Here is a 27,090-nt window from a genome sequence, read left to right on the forward strand (position 1 = left end):
GAGAATATGAAAAGGAAATTAAGACATCAATATGAAATTAAGGTTATATATATGTATGAAAATCAAATTATCTTATACACTTTTTAAAGGCTACTATTGGTCAGTTTCAATTTAGATTATACCTGAAATGTCCTCACTCACAGAAGTGAAGGAAGAGTCGTATGAATACTTTACATTTTGCATCTCTCTATTTTCTCCAAAAGAATTATTTTCAGAGTTGTTCAGTACATTTTTCTCTGTTTGGAATAATTCCTTTTCTTGTTTCTGAAATCTAACTTCAGTGTTTGACTCCTACAAACAAACAAACAAAGTTAATGCAGAAGTGCAACATCAAGAAAGAAGGAGAAGATATAGTCAAAAGTATAATGGCGTAAAAAAAAAAAAAAAAATTTGACAGCATAAATGTACACCCAGCTACATTATTTCTTGTGTGACAAGAAAGCTCATACTATGGCAAACTCGCTGAACAGCCATTAATAATACAGAAATGTGAAAGAAAGTGACAGTACACTTCATTGATTTACAAGGGCCTATTGTCAAAATGTGCTTGTTTGAATGAGGCAGAATGATTGGTCTCCAGATACTGGGTTTGTTCTACTGTGATATTCTGGCATGCATGTGACATGCTGCTATGACACTGATGAGTATACGGAACCACTGGACAGCAGAGGGTTATATGTGGTGACATCTGAGTACTTGGCCATGCAATGTGGCTACAGCACAGACTGATCATGATCTTGTCTGATTGGCTGTTACGTCCAGTACAATTGCATTAAGAGAGGTGGTTCGACACAATGAAGAACTGCACAGCAAGTGGAGATACCTTTGTCAACAGTTTGACAAATTCTACTACATGTGCTATGGTAGTATGCATGCCATTGTATTGGTATCCATTATCCACAACTACAAATGTCTCCAGAGAGCTGACTAGCAAAATGTAGCATTCTGAAGCAAGTTCCACTTCACTCCATAGCACAGTGATTGATTCATATGTCTCGGGCAATATTGTGGTAGTGAGAATCTAACAGCAAATACTGCTGAGCAAATACCAGATAAATGACATGTGCAATGAATATATTGCATATTACACATGACCTTGACTCCTATGTCTTGTGGGCAATCTGTAGACTGACCACTACATCAGGGACATTTTAGAACCTTATCTGTTGCCCATCCAACAAGCAATTTCAGATGCCGTCTTCCAGCCAAATGTGCCAAGGAATGCACAAGTCTCTTTTGGTAATGTGGCATTGTTGACTGGGAGTCCTAGAGGGCTAGTTCAGCAGCCTGTTTGAAAATGTTTTCTTTCTTCATACATAACTGAACATTTTTTTGTGAACTGTAATTTGTGTTTCAAGCATATAATTCCAGTGTAAGTGACTGATGAGTCTGTTCAGAGTTTAATGTCACGCTGATGAAAAGAAAAGGAGAGAGTAAAATCCACTGGAGGCAAATAGCCAATTCGTCACAAATAGCACTTGGAACACTGACGAACATAATGTTCTCATCAGTTGGACAGTCTCACACTGTGTATATTAGGCTTTACTGTGTGATTATATTGGGTTACATCGAAATTAAGCTTGGGTACCTCCTACACTTGGAAAAGAAATGTCTTTTATGAAAGTATTTACAGTGCGGTTATATTGGGTTACATCGAAATTAAGCCTGGGTACCTCCTACACTTGGAAAAGAAACGTCTTTTATGGAAGTATCAGTGCCTTTTGCTTGAAACCACTAATGCTATTGCAAGAAACATCTAGTGGTACAATGAGGCACATCTACAAATGTAGTGTCTTGTAGCAATAGTCATTGTGGAGATTGTGCTATGCCATTTTAGGAGACTTGTGTGCTCTTTTATTTTTTTGTGATCATAGTGAGGTCACTGACAGTGAAAGTATGTATATTTTAAGTTACAACATTACGAAAAGGGTAGTTGCTGCTCACCATACAGTGGAGATGCAGAGTCATAGACACAACAAAAAAGACTGTCAGAAAGTGAGCATTTGGCCCATAAGGCCTTCCTCAAAAACAGACAACACACACACACACACACACACACACACACACACACACACACACACACACGACCACAGTTTCTGACAGCTGAAGCCAGGCTTGGTATTCTATCAAGCCATTTTCTTTACATATCCGTAACACTTTAGCCTTGGTGATACTGTTTATTTACAGAGTAAAACAGAAATTAAAAGGAGAGCCAAAGAAATTAAAAGTAGTGCCAAATGTAAGGGCCCAAGGCATTAGCTGAATGAGGTGGTATCAGTATTTACCATATGTGAAGGTATACACACATCAGGTGATATTCTCCGCAGGTGGCTTTATGTGAATTTAAACCAGAGTTATGAGAATGAGAAGGTAAATATAGAAAGCTTAAGATTAGTACTAATTACATTTTGTTTAAATGTTATCAGGAAGTTCTGTGCATATTGATGACTAAACACTTCTGGTTTTCAGTGAGTGGTCTCCTTATTTCAACATAAATTACAGAAAAAGAAATCTCTTGGATTATCAATGTTGCTATAAAGCAAGATTCCATTGGGAACATGCCCAGGAGTGTCTGGGACAACAAAGTTTGGCTGTGGATGACAAATCTGAGTAGTACAAAAACAAACATTCTAAGTACCGCTCATGGGGAATTTTTGTACCCAACAAGTGATTCGGATTCCTTGCCTAGCGTGAACATGGCTTATGTCACAGGTACTAAGACTGCAAGCAGTGGCTGCAGGTCACTGATGTAAGGGGAGCCAACACTGCGAACCATGTGTCACACGACGTCACCTGATGGCAACTGTTTGCCGCTGAGCATGTGGCCCAGGCTCTTGGCGTGCTTCATTCCTTGCTGTACTTTGTGGCTGTTCGTGTTGTGTCACTCCACAGCCTAGTTGACTTAGTTTGTTTACGGTCTCGTGTATTCATCTCCCTGTGGTTCAGTCTACCCACCAGAGCAAGTAACAGTAAACATTTTCTACCCATGCCATGCATGACAGAAAAAAAACTCTTTTTCCCCTCATCTTATTGTAGGCAATTGAAATGCTGGGCCCACACTTCATATACAAGGGAGTGACTAAAAAAAAAAAAGTACTTTTAATTTTTTTTCATTTGGAAGATTTTAATATACCTTTATGGTAATTTTTTTAACATTTAGATATAATACACAAACTTATTCCAAAATTTCATACTGATATCTTGAGTATTCTTCAACATACAAACTTTTTTAGTTGTGAGGACACGTTTAAGTTAAGATTTCCGACTGCTGAAACAACGCCAAATCTAAAAACTTTTAAAATTTATAAAAAAAACTATAAGAGATAGAGCAAAAAAATTTTACAAGTGCTTTCAGGATGATAAAAGAAGTAATTGTACCAAGTTTCATCAAAATCAGACATGGTTGGTGTCAAGGCCTGGGTGACTTGACATGGAATCTGTTTAGTGTATTCATCTCTTGGTCTCCCTCTACGATTTTTGCCCTCCACGCTGCTCTCCAATACTAAATTGGTGATCCCTTGATGCCTCAGAACATGTCCTACCAATCGATCCCTTCTTCTAGTCAAGTTGTGCCACAAACTTCTCTTCTCCCCTATCTTATTCAATACCTCCTCAATAGTTATGTGATCTACCCATCTAATCTTCAGCATTCTTCTGTAGCACCACATTTCAAAAGTTTATATTCTCTTCTTGTCCAAACTAGCTCCTTTACTACTTTAAGTGCCTCATTTCCTAATCTAATACCCTCAGCATCACCCGACTTAATTCGACTACATTCCATTATCCTCGTTTTGATTTTGTTGATGTTCATCTTATATCCTCCTTTCATTCCGTTCAACTGCTCTTCTAAGTCCTTTGCTGTCTCTGACAGAATTACAATGCCATCGGCGAACCTCAAAGTTTTTATTTCTTCTCCATGGATTTTAATACCTACTCTCAATTTTTCTTTTGTTTCCTTCACTGCTCGCTCATTATACAGATTGAATAACATCGGGGATAGGCTACAACCCTGCCTCACTCCCTTCCCAACCACTGCTTCCCTTTCATGCCCCTCGACTCTTCTAACTGCCATCTGGTTTCTGTACAAATTGTAAATAGCCTTTCGCTCCCTGCAATTTACCACTGCCACCTTCAGAATTTGAAAGAGAATATTCCAGTCAACATTGTCAAAAGCTTTCTCTAAGTCTAGAAATGTAGGTTTGCCTTTCCTTAATCTAGCTTCTAAGATAAGTCGTCGAGTCAGTATTGCCTCACGTGTTCCAACTTTTCTATCATGTGTTCCAATTTTTCTACGGAATCCAAACTGATCTTCCCCGAGGTCGGGTTCTATCAGTTGTTCCATTCGTCTGTAAAGAATTTGCGTTAGTATTTTGCATCCGTGACTTATTAAACTGATAGTTCGGTAATTTTCACATCTGTCAGCACCTGCTTTCTTTGGGATTGGAATTATTATATTCTTCTTGAAGTCTGAGGGTATTTCGCCTGTCTCATACATCTTGCTCACCAGATGGTAGAGTTTTGTTAGGACTGCCTCTCCCAAGGCTGTCAGTAGTTCTAATGGAATGTTGTCTACTCCCGGGGCCTTGTTTCGACTTAGGTCTTTCAGTGCTCTGTCCAACTCTTCACGCAGTATCATGTCTCCTACTTCATCTTCATCTACTTTCTCTTCCATTTCCATAATATTGTCCTCAAGAACATCGCCCTTGTATAGATCCTCTACATACTCCTTCACCCTTCTGCTTTCCCTTCTTTGCTTGGAACTGGGTTTCCATCTGAGCTCATGATATTCATGTAAGTGGTTCTCTTGTCTCCAAAGGTCTCTTTAATTTTCCTGTAGGCAGTATCTATCTTACCCTAGTAATATGCGCCTCTACATCCTTAAATTTGTCCTCTAGCCATCCCTGCTTAGCCCTTTTGCACTTCCTGTCAATCTCATTTTTGAGACGTTTGTATTCCTTTTTGCCTGCTTCATTTACTGCATTTTTATATTTTCTCCTTTCACCGATTAAATTCAATATTTCTTCTGTTACACAAGGATTTCTACTAGCCCTCATCTTTTTACCTACTAGATCCTCTGCTGCCTTCACTACTCCATCTCTCAAAGCTACCCATTATTCTTCTACTGTATTTTTTTTACCCCATTCCTGTCAATTGTTCCCTTATGCTCCCCCTGAAACTCTATACAACCTCTGGTTTAGTCAGTTTACCCAGGTCCCATCTCCTTAAATTCCCACCTTTTTGCAGTTTATAGTTTTAATCTACAGTTCATAACCAATAGATTGTGGTCAGAGTCCACATCTGTCCCTGGAAATGTCTTACAATTTAAAACCTGGCTCTTAAATCTCTGTCTTACCATTATATAACCTATCTGAAACCTGTCAGTATCTCCAGGCTTCTTCCATGTATACAACCTTCTTTTATGATTCTTGAACGAAGTGTTAGCTATGATTAAGTTGTGCTCTGTGCAAAATTCTATCAGGCGGCTTCCTCTTTCATTTCTTAGCCCCAATCCATATTCACCTACTACGTTCCCTTCTCTCTCTTTTCCTTCTACCGAACTCCAGTCACCCATGACTATTAAATTTTCGTCTCCCTTCACTATCTGAATAATTTCTTTTATTTCATCACACATTTCTTCAATTTCTTCATCATCTGCAGAGCTAGTTGGTATATAAACTTGTACTACTGTAGTAGGTGTGGGCTTCGTGTCTCTCTTGACCACAATAATGCGTTCACTATGCTGGTTGTAGTAGCTTACCCGCACTCCTATTTTTCTATTCATTATTAAACCAACTCCTGCATTACCCCTATTTGACTTTGTATTTATAATCCTGTAGTCACCTGACCAGAAGTCTTGTTCCTTCTGCCACCAAACTTCACTAATTCCCACTATATCTAACTTTAACCTATCAATTTCCCTTTTTAAATTTTCTAACCTACCTACCCAATTAAGGGATCTGACATTCCACGCTCCGATCCGTAGAACGCCAGATTTCTTTCTCCTGATAACGACGTCCTCCTGAGTAGTCCCCGCCCGGAGATCTGAATGGGGGACTATTTTACCTCCAGAATATTTTACCCAAGAGGACACCATCATCATTTAACCATACAGTAAAGCTGCATGTCCTCAGGAAAAATTACGGCTGTAGTTTCCCCTGGTGTTGTACAAGCATGCACTCGAAATGACTACACAGCCACTCTGTAACACATGCACTAAAACCAATCAAAAGGGAAGAGAGCTAGTCAAGAAATTGAAACACAGAAGAAACAAAACACAGAAGAAACAAAACACAGTAGTTCTTTTAGAACAGCACTGGGAAATGTGACTGGCTGACCACTTACAAAAAACTAGGGTGAGCCAGCCTCCTTTGACACATTACGAACATCTCCCTAAAACCTTGCTGAAAATATTGGACAATTCACAAAACTTTAAAACCCTAACCACATTTGTTTGCTCATTACATACAATAGACAGCAGATCCACCGGCAACTCTGCCGCAATGTGCTGGTCAGCAAATAAAATGCAATCCAATAAATTGTGGTGCACCATGATCTGCACGCCACCAGCACCACACATTAGAGGGTCCTCTCGCTGGAGTAAGAATCCTTGTGTCATGCTGTGGCCTATGCGAAGATGAGTAAGAATGACATTATCCTGCTGACATGGCTGGAAGGAAATACTCCAGGGCCGAGTTGTGGGCTTGATGACACGGAGCTTGTCATCAGTCACTGCCAGTCATTCGTCTTCCCATCGACACATGACTTTGTACCTAAACAGCGAGGTGATAGCTTGCACATGGATAGCACACAAAAATACCAGAAGATCACGACATGCCTCCTTGGCTGCTTGATCCACCCTTTCGTTCCCCGCAATTTCAATGTGTCTAGGTACCCGGCTGAAAGACACCACCTTCCCCAGTTGTTGTAGTTGTAGGAGGGCATCCTGGATATTCTAGGTTACTGTATCTGATGGGTATAAACATTGGAGAGAGTACAGGGCACTCAGAGAATCTGATTAGATGAGAAATATAACACTGGGAGAACGTCTCATCTGCTCCAGTGCTTACAAGATCACATATAATTCTGTATCGAAGACAGTAAATTCTGGTAGCAGTCTGACCTTGAGGACACGATCTGGGAAAACAACAGAGCAACCAACAGAGTCCCCCTGCTTAGACCCATCCAAAAAACAGTTACATGGTTGTGGTACTCAGTTAAAAATCAGAGAATATTGGATTAAAAGCGGAGGAAGGAGTGCTATCTCTCTTGTACTGGACCAAATCTAAAATCACTCTGGACCTCTCCAGTAACCAGCATGGCAGGTGGTTAAAATCCTGGATTTGGGGTCATACTGGCTCCACGCCAAGTGACTCCAGCACATGCTACATGCGGATCCCAAATGTCATCGTGGCTTGTGGACGGTTGAGAAAAAGGTGTTGCAGAGGTGGATGAGCAACGAGCAATAATATGATGTGCGGGTGAAGTTGGAGCTGCAAGGAACTTACATGCCTGACGCACCATAAAGAACTGGCACTGGATGGTAAGTCATGGATCCCCCGCTTCAGCACAAATGCTAGGTATGGGGCTTGTCCAATAAGCACCCATGTGGCCAGTCGAATCCCAGCATTATGGACAGTGTCAACGATATGCATGTGAGAGGGTCTCACCTATCCACACACCGTGCAACCATAGTCCAGATCTAACCCCTGCACCGTAAGATGCAGCACTGGCGGAGGAACAGAAAACAGCAAAATTGTCTACAAATATGGAGAACTGTACAGGACTTCTTACTGTAGATGTGATACTGTTGATGGCTATGGCAAAGAGGTTAACACTTAAAACACTGCCCTAAGGAACACCATTCTCCTCCTCAAATTGATCAGCCAGCATGTCACCCACTCAGGTCCTAAAATAGCACTGAGACAGCAAAGATCGCATGAAGATGGGGAGGTGACCAAGAAAGCCCCATTGATGCAGCTGCGCAAGAATACAGTGCCTCCAAGTAGTATCGTACACCTTTCTTATATTGAAGGATATGCCGATACAGTGATGCTTACGGAGGGAAGCCCGCTGAATAGCCAGGAGGGTCAGATTGTCGACAGTGGACCAAAAGCTTTGGAATCCACACAGAGTGGCTAAGGAGTTGCCTGGTCTCTAACAACCAGACCAGACCATGGTTAGCCATTCGCTCCACGGTCTTTCGTAGACAGCTTGTTAAGGCATCCTATCCTGGTTTGAGGAGAGGGACTGGCATTACCTCCTTCCGCGAGTGGAATTACCTCCTTCCGCGAGTCGGGGAAGTCGTCTGTCTGCCATATTAGATTAAAAAATTCGAGGAAGATTTCCTTTGATGCTGCTGGAAAATGTCGAATCATGTTGGTCCTGAGGTCCAGCTTTTCCCTCTCTACAGTCGCACGATAGCAACGAAATGCCGGATTCTCGCTTGCATTGGCAATAATCTGTCAAAATGTTCGACCAGCTTCTGAACAATGTCTCTGGGTGTTGTTTGGAGGCACCCCTGTTTCAGCATTTCTGCTATCGGTGAATGGCTGAGTTTACCGGAAATCCTTCGGATGGCTTCCCATTCTTTTATAGAAGAATTGGAACGATTGATGGAATTGAGGACTGCTTATCATGACCTTTTCTTACTCTCCCTAATGACGCATCGAGCCACGGCCCTCGCGACTCTAAAGGCCATAAGGCTGTCTGCTGTCAGTCAACATTTAAAATGTTGAAGAGCCACATGCCCTTCCTGGATCACGGAATGGCACTCATCTGTCCACCAAAGAACTGAGCGCCTCCTATGATGGATGGAGAGGTCAGCGGCACGATGGATCACTCATGTGATGTGGTTCACCCATCCTTGGATGCTGTTGCAGTGTTTGAACACAGCCAGCTGGCTGAAATGCGTCCAGTTAGCCCTGCTGACCATCCATTTTGGGGGCTTAACTTCAGGCGGTGTGCCATTTACTAGGTGAAAGCGGATTGGAAAGTGGTCACTGGAATGAAGGTCGTCAATGACCTCTCACTGAACAGAGTCAGCATGGGTGAGAGAGCAGAAACAGAGGTCGATGCCTGAGAATGACCTAGTAGCAATAGAAAATGTGTGCAAGTACCTGTGTTCAGGATGCACAGCTAGTGAGACATCCTGAGGCCCTCCAAATCAAGACCCTGAGGGCAAGTACTGGTCAAGCCCCACAGGACACAATGGGCATTGAATTCTCCCAGGAGGAGGAATGGTTACAGAAGTTGTACGATAAGATCTGTGAGAGCCTTAGAGTCTAGTGCATCTTGCGCAGGTAAGTACAGTGAGGAAACAGCGATCCTTCGACACACATGAATTTGAACTAAAACTGCTTGCAGGTCAGTAGCCAGTGGGAAGGCAGAGGAGTGGTATGCATTAGTGACAAACACAGCGATACCTCCCTTGGCCCTTTCCCCTGATATGTCATCCTTGCGGTACAGCCTTTACCCCGTAGCACAGGGACATCTATATCTTTAAAATGTGTTTCTTGTAAACAAAAGCATAAGGGACGTACCTGTGCTAGAATTTCAGTTCCTCCACATGAGTCCTGAACCCATTCATGTTCCACTGTAGTATGGAAGCCATGTCATTGGTGCGGTTTTAATTTACCCCTATTTTTGCACCAGGTAGGTTAAGCACTTTAAGAGTGAGAGGGAGTGGAAGGGCTGCCTGGATCCAAGGCATCTAACTCCATGATATCCTCCTCATCAGTCAGACAGGGAAGAATGACGTCTGACGGCACTCGGAACAGCTTTTGACCCGAACATCACAAGCCTTACCCTACACCCTGTCCCTACGAGGATGAGGTGTAAAGGGGGAGTTGAGAGGTCCTCTGCTTTTCTTGTACCTTCTGGATGCTCGCTGCAGAACTGTTGTTGGTCTTCTCTGGTGCAGCTGCCTGGATTGCTTTGTCCTTAGTCTTTTTCCCTTGACATGTACACATGCAAGTACAGGTGCTTGTGGTTGATACAAGCACACTATGTGTCAAAGCATCTGCCTTGGGAATAGATTTTTGCACCATGGAATAATATGAGGTGGCAAAGACAGGGGGGGTTCGTCGCCTTATATTCTCTTTTGCCTTCTGCATAGGGGATCCGCTTGGTCACTTTTATCTTCGATATTTTGTGTTCTTCAGCAAAAATGGGGCAGTCTCAGCTCCAGACTGGGTGGTTCCCAGAGCAGTTGATGCAGATCGCTGGAGATGGGCAGTCAGTCACAGCATCATGAGCGCCTTTTCCGCAGTTCCTGGAGATCGCTTCACCTTCACAACTCATGGTTGTGTGGCCGAAAAGCTGGCATTTATAGCACTGCATAGGGTTTGGAATGTAAGGCTGAACATTAAGGAACCCTGCCATAATATGTTCAGGCATGTCAGAGAATTGAATGTGACAATGAAAGTGGCAGTCTTTTCAGTTGCTCCATTATTCCTGTGCATTCACTGTACCACATCGACTATTCCCTGGGATGCCCATTCCTGCTTCAATTCTGCTTTGTCCATGTCCATGATAACTCGGCATGTGACAACGCCCTTACTGTAGTTGAGAGAGGTGTCCATCTCAACAATGATATAATAGTCACCCAGTTTCTGCGATTTCTTAAGAAGGTCTACCTGCTTTGACCTGTTAGTTTTGATCAACAATGAGCCATTATGCAATCATTTTATAGATTTTAATGTTCCAGCAAGGCCTTCCAAACCCTTATGGATATAAAAGGAGAAGAAGATGATTTCGAGGGTTCCATCTTGGACATACGAGCAACTAGTGCAATAAGGGTCCACTCAGAAAGAGCCCTGTGTTCCTGAGTAAGCCTTATACAACTGAGGTGCGGCAGGTTCCCTCACTAACGACTGTTCCACTTTAACAGCCATGCACCTCATCAGTGCGCAGCACACCTTGAGCGGTCAAGCCAAGATCCTCGTTCCCTGAGATATACAAGGTTCCATTAGCTTATGTTATTCTATTTCAGCAACTCTGTTGTTGGATTAATCCCACTGTACAAGTAGCCTTAATTTCTTTACTTGCTTTCCCCAGTCCTAGTGTATAGCCCTTTCACTCCTCACTTATTTTTATTATGCTTTGTGCTCTGTGGATCTGAAGTGGTGTCTTACTTTTTTACATTGTTATTCTTGTTGTGTTTATCATTTTAAGCCTAATGGAGCTTTTGGTACTGAGATGTTTTTGATCTGTAAAGATAAGTCTTTACATGGGTACCAACTCAAACAGTTTACATCAATCGCCCACCACATCTCACCTCTTGTTGTTTAACTGCTCAATGTTTATATGTATTTTTATATATCACCCACACCCACTGTTTTAGTTGCATTTTTATCTTCAATCTTTTTAATCCGATTTACTCTGTCACGCTGGCTTTTAAGAGTTTTGTTGATTCCCCACATTTGTATGTTATTTGCTTTTTGTTATTTTTGTAGTTCTTTTTTGTATTGATCTCATGAGCCACACTTATGTAAGTGGACAGGCCAATCAACCCCCATTTTCCACTCTTTTGCAGCTATTTACTTCGGTTCCCCACCTCATTGGCTCCTATGTCATTTGTTCTGCCACTGTGGTCAGCTGGCTTCTGGCCTGTCTGCAGTAGTCATTTCCATGTTATGCTGTCCAGATGGATGCTGTTGTTGCTGGTCCTGTATGTGAGTTCAGTTACTTATTCATTTACAGTACTATTGAGTTCATCTCTGTCTGGAACCCTCCCCAAAGTTAGTGTTTTTGTCCAATGTGTGTGTTTGACGTGGCCCAACTGCCACACATTTATGTTTTCATAATTATTTGGTGGCACTTGAAGATTAAGCTTAAAGCTTCAAAACTGGTAATGGAATAAATTAAGAAAGCTAGTAGCAACTGAAGCAAATTTTTATTCTATCTATGAATCGTCAGAGGGGCACTCAAGAGCCCTGGATTCATAATTATTATCGATCCGATGTGCAATTGGTGCTTCAGTGACCAAAAGGACCATTAATAGGCTGCTCACGGAAAGGCGGCTGAGCTCATGGCACCCCCTTGCACCAGCTACTTTTGATCTCTGTACACCAACAAGCTCATTTGCAATGCTCTCAGGCTCATTCGACCTGAAATCTCACTGACTAGAGTAGAATTGTCTTCAGTGCAGCGCCCCACTTCACATTCAGGCTCGATGACCAGCAATGACACGCCTGAAGATGCCCTGGACAGCAGTGGGATACCAACCTAACTGTCGCCCACCATATGGTCCGACAACCTGGAGTGATGGTCTGGAGTGCCATTTCATTTCATAGCAGGACCCCTACGGTTGCCATCTGTGGCACTCTTACAGCACATATAATGCTTACCTCTACAAACTGAGAATTTTTACAGCTTGTCTTCATGCTTGCCAAACCCTACCTTGGGCAGCAAAGTTGCCAGGTCTCTCCCCAACTAAGAACATATAGAGCATTATGGGCAGGGCCATTTAAGCAACTCCCAATACTGATGATCTAATGCACCAGCTGGACACGATATTCCTTAGGACGACATCCAACAACTCTACTAATAAATGCCAGGCTGAATAATGATTTGCATAAGGGCCAGAGGTGGACCATTGCATTACTGACTTGTTCAATTTGTGAAGGACTATCTTTTGAATAAGTCATCCAATTTTTCTGAGATTGTAATATGTAATTTGTTTATCTGTACATGTACATAATATCTACTGATTTCTGTCTGTCCCATTTGGGTAAGTCCTTCATGGTGCATCTTTTTTGCACTTCACCTAACAATGGTAGACCATCATTTTAAATTCATCAGTACGTGAAACCCTCTCAAAATCAAGCCTGAATGCTCCACTATCTACCTTTTTGTCTAACATGCTTCGACATACATGACATATGAAGTGGAGCCATTGAGGAATTGGGAATGGAGGGGGTGGGGGATCACAAGACCAGGGCAGCAATGTTCCAATGGGGTGTGGGCGCAGCTGATGTGCATGACGAGTTAGCTGATCCCTACTGACATCCAACACACACAACTGCCACTAGTTGAAACACCGGGCTCAACTGGCAACCCTGGGAAGACAACACAGTGGGTTATTGTTATCCATGGCATGTGACTCAGGATGCAACAAATCATGGAGACACTGTGGCACTCATGGAAACATTCAGCAGGACTGCACCTGTTAAGTGTTGTCGCCCGGTATGTAGTCAGAAAACTCGACAATGCATTGTTATCGGAAGAGACAGACACTAGAGACTGGCTTCTTGATATTCCTTTAAATGTAGGCATGAATTGATCCACCTCCGAGCTAGAAGCTGGGTGAAATGAGGCATATTTGGATGACAGACAAAGGTAAGATCACAAAAATCTTCAACTCCCACGACACAAATTACCTTCCATTATTGGACACAAGGGTCCTGAGTGGTTCCTAAATAGCAACATAAATGACAAGTGAAGAGTGGCAGTCTATGGCATGGGGTACAGCTTGGCTGCGTATGAGAAATTGAACAATGCATCAGCCACCAACAAACACATGCACTCCTAAAACAGTCCAGCAAAATCGATGTGCACTTTGTCCAAAAGGCACTTTCGGACTGGCCAAGAAGAAAACTGGCGGGGCAGTGCAGCTTGATTCTGTACATAAGCCCCGCAAGCCTGCACTAGATGTGCCAATGCCTTTACACGAGTCATACCTCAATGTGGTGCATGCTGGGAATTGTAGGACTCCCCTTGATAGGATATTGGTGCACTGCATGAAGGAAGCAACTACTCCGGTAGCACGGTACCTGTGGAGCGCCACATGAAGGTTTTTTTAGGCTAGAAGGTAATTTGAAGTACTCTGATGAACATTTGCCAGTCAATTTGCAGCAAGGAAAGTCAAGCACAATCAGAGTAAAGACACTTCGACTCTCAAATTGTTATCAGTCAATTGTCGAAGTATTCGTAACAAAAGTTCCTGAATTTACTGTTCTCCAGGAATGTACTCGTGGTCATATTATCCTCAGGACCAAGATCCGGCTGAAAGCCAAACTGGAAAGCTCTGACATTTTTAGCGAACCATAGAATGTGCATTGGAAAGACATTAGAGGCTGTAGGACGGGGGAGTGTTCGATACAGATGCAAAAACATTTCTCTCTATTGAGGTCAAAGTTGAATGTGACAGTGAAATTATCTGGTCACAGATAAAAAGTGTAGATGAAACAAAGTTAATTGTTGAAGATGTTTTTATTGGCCATCCGATTCTGCAGTGACAGTTCTAATATCATTCAAAGACTGTCTAAGGTCAGTAGAGCATAAATACTCAGATTATGCGTTACTCGTTGGAGGCCACATTAACCTACCGAGTATTGACTGGGATGTCTATAGATTCATTGGAGGAGGTACTGAGAGTCATGCAAAGTAGTTTTGAACACACAGTTGAAACTAGCCAACAGTGTGAAATTAAACACTTCGTTTCAAATAAAGACGAAAAAATTCCCGGGTTTTTCCCGGATCTCCCGGGTCGTATACACCCTGTATAAGTAGGGGGAAGCAATATATTCGATACCTTATCCAGAAACTCACCCTCTCGAAACCTGGACAGCAAGCTACACCGCGATGTAGAGTGCCTCTCTTGCAGAGTCTGCCACTTGAGTTTGCTAAACATCTCCGTAACGCCATCACGCTTACCAAATAACCCTGTGACAAAAAGCGCTGCTCTTCTTTGGATCTTCTCTATCTCCTCTGTCAACCTGACCTGGTACGGATCCCACACTGATGAGCAATACTCAAGAATAGGTTGAACAACTGTTTTGTAAGCCACCTCCTTTGTTGATGGATTACATTTTCTAAGGACCCTCCCAATGAATCTCAACTTGGCACCCGCCTTTCTGTCAATCTCAGCTAAGAAGACGGAAGGTGTGCACCACCCGGGAGGCAAATGGAGCATAATACAAAATACATACTTCCAATCTCGGGGTAGAGTCACTGACTTGTAATCAAAATGTCCTGTGTCTCGGGTCAAAAATCACCACTACTTAAATTCTGAATGAAAATCAACAGTGATGGTGGTCAAACACTTTTGGCATAAGAGGTCACCCAAGTTCTGCCAACAGCTCTGAGAAAGGGGCCTGAGGAGCAGACAGAGGTTAAGAGCACTCTTTTGCCTGTGGGGTGGGAAAATACCCCTAAAAGGTGGAAGAACCAGCAATGATTAACAGCATAAGGATGCGCAAGGCACCGGAAACCACTGCACCAAAGACACACAATGTGTATTCACACAATATGTTGGCAGTACCTTAGAAAAGATTCCAGACTACTTCCTCATTTAGATCTCTGGGAGGGAACTGCCAAGGGGGAAGTAATCATGAGAAAAAGACTGAATAACCAATGAAAGGATAACATTCTACAAGTTGGGGCACAGGATGTCAAGCTTTTGAATATGGCTGGGAACCTAGAAAATCTGAAATGAGAAATGATAGGGCTTAATCTAGATGTACTGGGGGTCAGTAAAGTGAAATGCAAAGAAGACAAGGATTTATGCTTAGACGAGTATAAGCTAACATCAACAGCAGAAGGAAATGGTATAACAGGAGAATGATTTGTTGTGAATACGAAGGTAGAGCAGTGTGAGTTACTTTGAACATTTCAGGGATAGGGTTGTTCTCATAAGAATCGACAGCAAACTAACACTGACAACAATAGTGAAGGTATGCATTCTGATGCCGCAAGCAGAGGACGAAGACATGAGAAATAATAACAGCATATCGAACAGGTAATTCAGTAGATAAAGGGAGATGAAAATCTGACAGTATGGGTGATTAGAATGCAGTTATGGGGGAGGCAGTAGAAGAAAGAGTTATGGGAAAATATGGACTTGGCAATAGGAATGAGAGAGGAGAAAGACTAAATGAATCAGGTGTGCACTACACATCAGAGGCTGCTAAACAGCTGGCTGACTGTGTGTTGGGTCCACACAAGGTTTTTTTTTTTTAGATTAGGCAACTCTCCATAAAATCAAGATAACGATGGCTGTATGAAACCCAAGACTGTCAGTATAAGATCGAAGGAAATGCCTCTCATAAGTGGAAGTATTAAAATCCTAGTGGTTCACTGCTGAGTATTTGCAAGTGCCACAGTTCAAAGTGCTTCTGAAAAGTAGGGAAGCTCACATAATACTAGATAGAGAAAGCTGGTCAAAACCTGAAACTGACAGCAGTGAGATTTTTTGGGGAAAATTTAAGTGTACATCGAAAGGATAGGGTAACGGGAAATGGATGTGGTGTACTTGTTGCAGCAGACAAGAAACTCAAATTCACTAAGATAGAAATTAAAACTGCATTGAGATCGTCTGGCCAAGACTCTGTATCAGGGGTGGGAATAAAATGTTAATTTGATCATTCTGTTATCCACCAGATTTGTCTCCTTATGAAACCAAAACCTTTAGAGAAAACATAGTTCATTTGTACGTAAATTCCCCAACAATACTGTAATAATTGGTGGAGGCTTTAATAAACCAACAATCAACAGGGAAAATTACAGTTTTGTTAATGGTGGGCACGATAAGACATCCTGTGAAACATTACTAAACACCTTCTCTGGAAACTACATAGAACAGATAGTTTGAAAATGCAACCATGATGGAAATATACTGGATCTAATGGCAACAAATACAAGAGACCTTTTTGAGGATGCCCACACCTGAACTGGTATCAGTGATCTTGGCACAGTTGTGGCAACAATGGTTACCAAATTACAAAGGGCAACTAAATCAAGCAGAAAGATATGTATTTTTGGTAAAAAATCAGTAGTGTCATATCTTACTGAGGAATTTGAAACTTTCAGCATAGGGCAGGAGCACGTAGAGGAACTATAGCTAAAGTTTAAAAGAATAGTTGACCGAGCACTAGATAGATATGTACACTGTAGAACAGTCCATAATGGGAAACACCTCCATGGTATACATTCACTGTAAAGAAAGTTAAAAAGAAACAGAGATTACTGCATAATAGGTGTGAAACAAAGTGTAGGGCTATAGATAGAGAGATGCTGAAAGAGAGAAATTTGGCTGTCAGGAGAGCGATGTGTGACGCCTTCCGTGACTACTGCAGCAGAATATCATTAAATGATCTTTCACAAATCCAAAGAAATTCTGCTCATATATAAAGGCTGTTAGTGGGACAAAAGTTAGTGACCAGTCCGTAGTTAACGAAACAGGAACTGAAATTAAGGATAGCAAAGCAAAAGCTGAAATGCCGAACTCTTATTTTCAAATGTTCCTTTACAATGGAAAACCCAGGAAAATTACCATCAATTTAATCCTTGTACCACTTAAAAGATGAATGAAATCATTATTGGTCTCAGTGGTGCTGAGAAATGGGTGAAACTGTTGAAACTGAACAAAGCTCCAGGACCTGAATGAATCACTGTATTGTGTTCTACACTGAATTTGCAGTTGAGTTGGCCCATCCCGTAACTATAATCTGTCTTACATCCCTTGAACAAAAAACCATGCCCAGTTCTTGGAAAACAGCACAGGTCACACCCGTCTACAATTCGAAGGATAGCAGAAGTGATCCACAAAATTACTGTTCAATATCCTTGTCATCAATTTTTTATATACTCATATTCTAAGCTCAAACATAATGAGGTATCTTGAACAGTATCATAATAAGCATGGATCCCGAAAACACTGATCATGTGAAACCCAACTTGCACTTTTCTCACATAACATACTCAAAAGCTTTGGATCAAGGCAGTTGGATAGATGCAGTATTTCTTGATTTCTGAAAAGCATTTGACTCGGTATCACACCAATGCTTACTGTCAAAAGTTCGATCATATGGGGTATAAAGTGAAAATAGTGACTGGATTGAGGACTTTTGGGAGGAAGGACACAGCATGTTATCTTGGGTGGAGAGGCTTCATCAGATGCAGAAGTAACTTTGGGTGTGCTTCAGGGAAGTGTGTTGGGATCCTTACTGTTCATATTTTATATTAATGACATTGTGGACAATATTAATAGTAACCTCAGACCTTTTACAAATGATGCAGTTATGTATAATGAAGTACTGTCTGAAAGAAGTTGCATAAATTTTCAGTCAGATCTTGATAAGATTTCAAAGTGGTGCAAAAATGTACAACTGTGAACTTTACAAAACAAAACAATGTAGCATCACTATAATATCAATGAGTCACAGCTGGAATCGGTCAACTCATACTCAACTAGACGTAACACTTTGTAAGGATACGAAATGGATGGATCACAAAGGCTTAGTTATAGGTAAAGCAGACTTTGGATTAATGGTAGAATACTGAAGAAATGCAATTAGTTTAAAAAGGAGGTTGGTTACAAATCACTTGTGTGTCCCATTCTAAAATATTGCTCAAGTGTGTGGGATCTGTACCAAATAGGGCTAACAGGGGATATAGAAGTTATGCAGAGGAGGGCAGCACCAATGGCCATACCGTAGGTTTATTTGACCCATGGGAGAGTGTTACAGTGATACTGAAAAAACTGAACTGATAAGACTCTTGAAGATATATGAAACTATCCAAAGAACGCCTACTAACAAAGTTTCAAGAACTGGCTTTAAATGATATACTACGCACCCTACGTATCACTCTCAAAGGGATCATGAGGGCAAGACTGGAGTAATTACAGAATGCACAGACGCACTCTTCCCACACTCCACATTTGAATGGAACGAAAATAAATCCTAGTAACTGGTAAAAAGGGATGTATCCTGTGCCATGTACTTCGCGTTGGTTTGCAGAGTATGGATGTAGATGTACACTGAATTCTGCAATACGTTTCAGCTAGTAATAATGAATACGCTGTTCAAGAATCACTAGAAGAGAAGGTATACTTGGAAAAAGGCTGGAAGATATGGGAAAATTCCAGTTACCTTACGTCATGGTCAGGCACTGAAAGTAGACATTGGACTTTAAGGCATATCCAGGAGCAGATACAGACTTGGATCACAATTTGGTAATGATGAAGAAGAGGCTGGAATGTAAGAGACTAGTCAAGAAGAATCAATGTGCAAAGAAGTAGGATACAGAATTGCTAAGGAATGATGACATGCACTAAGTTCTCTGAGGTTATAGATGCTGTGATAATGGACAACTCAGTAGCCAATTCAGTTGAAGAGGAGTGGAAATCTCTAAAAACGGCGATCACAGAAGATAAAAACAAAAACATAGGAACAAGGAAGGTAACTGCGAAGAAACCGGGGTAACACAAGCAATACTTCAGTTGATCGATGAAAGAAGAAAGTACAAAAATGTTCAGGAAAGTTCAGGAATACAGAAATACAAGTCACTTGGGAATGAAATAAAAAGGAAGTGCAGGGAAGCTAAGGCAAAATGGCTGCAAGAAAAAGTGAAGAAACTGAAACAGAATTGTGTGTCAGAAGGGCTGACTCAGCAAACAGAAAAGTCAAAGCAGCCTTCAGTGAAATTAAAAGCAAGGGTGGTAACAATTAGAGTGCAATGTAAATAAGGCAGAAAGAATATGTAACATTCCATTGGAATTTCTAAAATCATTTGTGTAAGTGGCAACAAAACAACTATTCGTGTTGGAATGTAGAGGTGTGAACTGGCAATATACCATCAGACTTTTGGAAAAACATCACTTACATATTTCTGAAGATAGCAAGAACCAAGAACTGTGAGAATTATCACAGAAACAGCTTATGCATCCAAGAGTAAAACACAGAAAATCAGAAAAGAAAATTGATGATCTATTAGGGGAGAATCAGTTTGACTTTAAGAAAGCCATCAGAGAGGCAGTTCTGACATTATGGTTGATAATGGAGGCAAGAACGAATAAAAATCAAGAGACATTCACAGGATTTGTTGACCTGGAAAAAGTATTTGACAATGTAAAATGGAACAAGATGTTCAAAATTCTGAGAAAAATAGGTATAAGCTATAGGGAATATGTTCAAGAACCAAGGGGGGACAATAAGACTGGCAGATGAAGTATGAAGTGCTCAGATTAAAAATGGTATAAGACAGGTATGTTGTCTTTTGTTCCTACTGTTCACTCTATGTACCAAAGATGCAATGACGCAAATACACTGAAGAGCCAAAAATACTGGTACAGCTGCCTAATATCGCGTAGGGCTCCCGTAAGCACACAGAAGTGCCGCAACACGACGTGGCATGGACTCGACTAATGTCTGAAGTAGTGCTGGAGGAGACTGACAACATGAATCCTACAGTTTTTATGAATGCTGTATGGATTAATGCAACAACATGCAGAACACATAAGTTACATATGTGTAGCCTAGGTTGTATTATGTGTGGTACGACAAATAGCAATAACAGTTGCATTAATCCATTCAGTATAGTGCGGGGTTGTCTTACATAAGGGTTCTAATGAAGTGCCTACGGGACCAGGTGTTTGATGATTTTATAGCATGATAGCATTGGTGTAATTCGTGAATGCAATTGGGTTTTAAGACAAACTCTTTTGTGCTTTTATCGTTTATATTGCGGCAGCTATTTGTCGTACCACACATAATACAACCTAGGCTACACATATGTAACTTACGTATTCTGACATGGTTATGGCACATTTTCTAATATTTTAAATTATTTTATTATACCTAAAAACAAAGATGATGTGACTTACCAAACGAAAGTGCTGGCAGGTCGATAGACCGACAAACAAACACATACACACAAAATTCAAGCTTTCGCAACAAACGGTTGCTTCATCAGGAAAGAGGGAAAGACGAGAGGATGTGGGTTTTAAGGGAGAGGGTAAGGAGTCATACCAATCCCGGGAGTGGAAAGACTTACCTTAGGGGGGAAAAAGGACAGGTACACACTCACACGCGCACACACACACATATCCATCCGCACATACACAGACACAAGCAGACATTTGTAAAGGCAAAGAGTTTGGACAGAGATGCCAGTCAAGGCAGAAGTACAGAGGCAAAGATGTTGTTGAAAGACAGGTGAGGTATGAGCGGCGGCAAATTGAAATTAGCGGAGATTGAGGCCTGGCGGATAACGAGAAGAGAGGATATACTGAAGGGCAAGTTCCCATCTCCGGAGTTCTGACAGGTTGGTGTTAGTGGGAAGTATCCAGATAACCCGGACGGTGTAACACTGTGCCAAGATGTGCTGGCCGTGCACCAAGGCATGTTTAGCCACGGGGTGATCCTCATTACCAACAAACACTGTCTGCCTGTGTCCATTCATGCGAATGGACAGTTTGTTGCTGGTCATTCCCACATAGAAAGCTTCACAGTGTAGGCAGGTCAGTTGGTAAATCACGTGGGTGCTTTCACACGTGGCTCTGCCTTTGATCGTGTACACCTTCCGGGTTACAGGATTGGAGTAGGTGGTGGTGGGAGGGTGCATGGGACAGGTTTTACACCGGGGGGCGGTTACAAGGGTAGGAGCCAGAGGGTAATGATCCAACTCCCCAAGACACTATCCAAATTGAACCCTGCCTGGAACAGTTCCGTCCTCCGTCACAGCGGGACCCACCTCTTCTTCCTCAAAATCACCCTCTCCAAACTTTCCAGGAATTTCAGACTTCCAGGCTTGCCCTCAATCCTTCTTAAAAAAACCTTAATCCAACTCCCAACATCACCACTGCTGAAGCCCAGGCTATCCGTGATCTGAAGGCTGACCGCGATCCATCGTCATTCTTCCGGCGGATAAGGGTTCCACGACTGTGGTACTTGATCGTCGGGAGTATGTGGCTGAGGGACTGCGTCAGCTTTCAGACAACACCACATACAAAGTTTGCCAAGGTAATCCCATTCCTGATGTCCAGGCAGAGCTTCAAGGAATCCTCAGAACCTTAGGCCCCCTACAAAACCTTCACCTGACTCCATCTACCTCCTGACCCCACCAACACCCCGCACCCCTACCTTCTACTTTCTATCTAAAATTCACAAACCCAATCATCCTGGCCGTCCCATTGTAGCTGGCTACCAAGCCCCCACAGAACATATCTGTGCCTACGTAGATCAACACCTTCAACCTATTACATGCAGTTTCCCATACTTCATCAAAGACACCAACCACTTTCTCGAACGCCTGGAATCCTTACCCAGTCTGTTACCCCCGGAAACCATCCTTGTAACCATTGGTGCCACTTCCTTATACACAAATATTCCGCACGTCCAGGGCCTCGCTGCGATGGAACACTTCCCTTCACGCCGATCACCTGCCACCCTACCTAAAACCTCTTTCCTCATTACCTTAGCCAGCTTCATCCTGACCCACAACTTCTTCACTTTCGAAGGCCAGACATACCAACAATTAAAGGGAACAGCCATGGGTACCAGGATGGCCCCCTCGTGTGCCAACCTATTCATGGGTCGCTTAGAGGAAGCCTTCTTGGTTACCCAGGCCTGCCAACCCAAAGTCTGGTACAGATTTATTGATGACATCTTCATGATCTGGACTCACAGTGAATAAGAACTCCAGAATTTCCTCTCCAACCTCAACTCCTTTGGTTCCATCAGATTCACCTGGTCCTACTCCAAATCCCATGCCACTTTCCTTGACGTTGACCTCCACCTGTCCAATGGCCAGCTTCACACGTCCGTCCACATCAAACCCACCAACAAGCTACAGTACCTCCATTATGACAGCTGCCATCCATTCCACATCAAACGGTCCCTTCCCTACAGCTTAGGTCTTCGTGGCAAACGAATCTGCTCCAGTCCGGAATCACTGAACCATTACACCAACAACCTGAAAACAGCTTTCGCATCTCGCAACTACCCTCCCGACCTGGTACAGAAGCAAATAACCAGAGCCAGATCCTCATCTCCTCAAACCCAGAACCTCTCACAGAAGAACCCCAAAAGTGCCCCACTTGTGACAGGATACTTTCCGGGACTCGATCAGACTCTGAATGTGGCTCTCCAGCAGGGATACGACTTCCTCAAATCCTGCCCTGAAATGAGATCCATCCTTCATGAAATCCTCCCACTCCACCAAGAGTGTCTTTCCACCGTCCACCTAACCTTCGTAACCTCTTAGTTCATCCCTATGAAATCCCCAAACCACCTTCCCTACCCTCTGGCTCCTACCCTTGTAACCGCCCCCGTGTAAAACCTGTCCCATGCACCCTCCCACCACCACCTACTCCAGTCCTGTAACCCGGAAGGTGTACACGATCAAAGGCAGAGCCACGTGTGAAAGCACCCACGTGATTTACCAACTGACCTGCCTACACTGTGAAGCTTTCTATGTGGGAATGACCAGCAACAAACTGTCCATTCGCATGAATGGACACAGGCAGACAGTGTTTGTTGGTAATGAGGATCACCCCGTGGCTAAACATGTCTTGGTGCACGGCCAGCACATCTTGGCACAGTGTTACACCGTCCGTGTTATCTGGATACTTCCCACTAACACCAACCTGTCAGAACTCCGGAGATGGGAACTTGCCCTTCAGTATATCCTCTCTTCTCGTTATCCGCCAGGCCTCAATCTCCGCTAATTTCAATTTGCCGCCACTCATACCTCACCTGTCTTTCAACAACATCTTTGCCTCTGTACTTCTGGCTTGACTGACATCTCTGCCCAAACTCTTTGCCTTTACAAATGTCTGCTTGTGTCTGTGTATGTGCAGATGGATATGTGTGTGTGTGCGTGTGAGTGTGTACCTGTCCTTTTTTCCCCCTAAGGTAAGTCTTTCCGCTCCCGGGATTGGAATAACTCGTTGCCCTCTCCCTTAAAACCCACATCCTCTCGTCTTTCCCTCTTTCCTGATGAAGCAACCGTTTGTTGCGAAAGCTTGAATTTTGTGTGTATGTTTGTGTTTGTTTGTGTGTCTATCGACCTGCCAGCACTTTCATTTGGTAAGTCACATCATCTTTGTTTTTATATATATTTTTTCCATGTGGAATGTTTCCCTCTATTATATTCATATCATCAATTTATTTTATTATTTATTTATATTAGTTAATTATTTAAAAAAAATATTTTTTCACTGGACATATGACTGTATGCAGTACATTTGATTGTTGTGTTGCATGACCCATTACAATTGTGTGGTGCGGATTTATGAATAATAGTGTATACATATGTTCATCTATTGTGCTATATTCAAGCAAAACAGTGAAACCTATTAACAGCAGCATGACATATGCAGAAGCATATTTGCCCTAATGTTACACATAGTTTTAATGATATACAATATGTCTTTTGAGCCACTTACATAGTTAACATGATACCTATCAATTGTTAATGTATGTTCCATATTTTTTATAATAGTACATTTGTTCTACTCATTGTACAGGGGCCTGAAGATGGCATCAATGTAATGCCAAAACTGGTAGCACATAAGAAGTTTCTTAAAATAAATTTCTACAATACATATGACTGTTAGGTAAATTATTGCATCAAGAAATACATGCCAGCCATTGTCCCATGGTCCATAATGGATCAACGAAGATTGAATCCTACAGGGCTGTCCATAAAACCGTAAGAGTACATAGGTTGGGATATCTCTTCTGAACACCATGTTGCAAGGGATCCCATATATACTCAGTAATGTTCATGTCTGGGGGTTTGCTGGCCAGTGGAAGTGTTTCAATCTCAGAAGAGTGTTCCTGGAGCCTCCCTGTAGCAATTCTGGACATGTGGGGTGTCATTGCCCTGCTGGAATTGCCGAAGTCCATCAAATGCACAATGGACATGAATGGATGCTTATGTATTTGTCACCTGTCAAGAGTCGCATCTAGATATTCACGGGTCCCATATCACAATGCACACGTCCCACACCATTACAGAGCTCCCACTAGCTTGAACAGTCCCCCGCTGACATGCAGGGTCCATGGATTTATGGGGTTGTCTCTGTACCTGAACACGTCTTTCTGCTCGATACAAGTTGAAACAAGACTCATCCGACCAGGCACCGTATTTCCAGCCATCAACAGTCTAATGTCGGTGTTACCGGGCCCAGGCAAGGTGTAAAGTTTTGTGCCATGCAGTCATCAATGGTACACGAGTGGGCCTTCAGCTCCGAAAGCCAATATCAATGATGTTTCGTTGAATGGTTCACATGCTGACACTTGCTGATGCCATGTCACTGACACTGCAGAAATTTGCTCAAGGGTTGCACTTCTGTCTCACTGAATAATTCTCTTCAGCCATTGTTGTTCCCATTCTTGCAGGATCTTTTTCCGGCCACAGCAATGTTGGAGATTTGATGTTTTACTGGATTCCTGATATTCACAGTACACTCGTGAAATGGTCGTATGGGAAAATCCCGAATGCAATGTTACCTCGGAGATGATGTGTCCCTCTGCTCGTGTGCCAACTACAACACCATGTTCAAACTCATTTAAATCTTGACAACCTGCCATTGTAGCAGCAGTAACTGATCTAACAACTGTGCCAGACACTCATATAAAGGCACTGCCGACCACAGTGCCATATTCTCCCTGTTTATATACCTCTGTATTTGAGTACACATGCCTATACCAGTTTCTTTGGTGCTTCAATTTAAAAGAAAAGTTCAGGTGCTGGCTTAAAATTCAATATGAAAGGATATCGATGATAAGATTTACTGATGACATTGCTATCCTCAGTGAAAGTGAAGAATAATTACAGGACACTATAATTTGAATGAACAGTCTAATGAATGAAGAATACGGACTGAGAGTAAAAGGAAAAAAAAAGAGAGTAATGAGAAGTATCAGAAATGAGAATGGCACAAAGTTTAATATAAAAATTGGGGATCATGAAGCAGACGATGTTAAGGAATTCTGCTACATAGGCAGCAAAATAACCCATGATGGACAGAGCAAGGAGGACATATAAAGCAGACTGTTGTTGTTTTTTTTTTTTTTTTTTTTTTTTTTTTTTTTTTTTTTTTGTGGTTTTAGGGCGCAAAACTTCTATGGTCATTAGCGCCCAGCCCGTGACGTAGAAAACAGGAAAAAAACGAAATTTAAAATCAGCAGCAATGGAAACAAAGTCAGAAAATTTGAGAAACTAAAGGCAGAAGGAATGCTTAAAAGTCCACTATAGAAAGGGGTTGGTTGTCCCCCAAAAAAAAGCTTCAAATGACTGACGTCATTTCACTGTCTCTAATAAACTGTAGAACGCGGTCAGCTGAGCGCGTGTCATCTGCTAAAATCGACGATAGATCAGGCGATATCTGTAGACGGGAGCGTAACGGATTAAAATAGGGGCATTCAATTAAAAGGTGTCTGACCGTCCACAGCTGAGAGCAGTGGGGACAGAGTGGGGGAGGATCACCGCTTAAAAGATGTCGATGACTAAAAAGACAGTGCCCTATCCGGAGTCGGGCTAAAATTACCTCCTCCCGACGACGCGTCCGGGAGGAAGACGTCCAAGCGCAAGGAACGGCTTTCACTTCCCGCAATTTATTGTGGGGAAGTGTTGACCAATGCGCATGCCATAAATGAGTGACTTGGCGGCATAAACCGCTCCGTAGATCGGTAAACGGAAGAGACTGAAGAGCTGGCCGAGGAAGAGAGACTGCAGCCTTGGCTGCTATATCGGCCGCCTCATTTCCACAGATACCAGCGTGTCCCGGGAGCCAGAGGAACGCCACTGAGACGCCCCCCAGGTGGAGCAAGCGCAGACAGTCCTGAATCCGGTGGACCAGAGGGTGCACAGGGTAAAGAGCTTGGAGACTGAGGAGAGAGCTGAGAGAATCTGAGCAGATTACGTACTGTATCCGCTGATGGCGGCGGATGTAGTGGACAGCCTGGAGAACAGCGTAAAGCTCCGCAGTATAAACCGAACACTGGTCGGGAAGCCGAAAGTGATTTGGGGTGTCGCCAACAATATAGGCACTCCCTACACCTAACGATGTTTTCGAGCCATCGGTGTAAATAAATGTGGCTTCCGTCATTTGTGCACATAGAGCAGCAAATGCCCGACGGTAAACAAGTGTAGGGGTACCATCCTTGGGAAATTGACATAGGTCTCTGAGCAAGTCGATCCGGGGACGGAGCCAAGGCGGTGCTGTACCCCAAGTTGTCAAGAAGGTTTTAGAAAAGCGGAAGGAAAGAGAATGGAGCAGTTGACGGAAGCGGACTCCCGGGGGCAGGAGGGAGGAGGAGCGGCCTGCATACTCGACATCAAAGGAGGCGTCGAAAAAAA

The 27,090-nt window shown here is 42.6% G+C and overlaps 1 protein-coding gene across 1 annotated transcript in view; it reads right to left on the minus strand.

Moving 5' to 3' along the window:
* Window positions 1-27,090, minus strand: part of LOC126481187 (uncharacterized) — a 402,240-nt gene that overhangs the window by 206,350 nt on the left and 168,800 nt on the right. The window contains exon 13 of the mRNA XM_050104775.1: window positions 123-291. Within this exon, the coding sequence (XP_049960732.1) occupies window positions 123-291 (169 nt within the window). The remainder of the gene's footprint in view (window positions 1-122; window positions 292-27,090) is intronic.

This window comes from Schistocerca serialis, chromosome 5 (genome assembly GCF_023864345.2).
Source record: "Schistocerca serialis cubense isolate TAMUIC-IGC-003099 chromosome 5, iqSchSeri2.2, whole genome shotgun sequence".
Classification (NCBI taxonomy): domain Eukaryota; kingdom Metazoa; phylum Arthropoda; class Insecta; order Orthoptera; family Acrididae; genus Schistocerca; species Schistocerca serialis.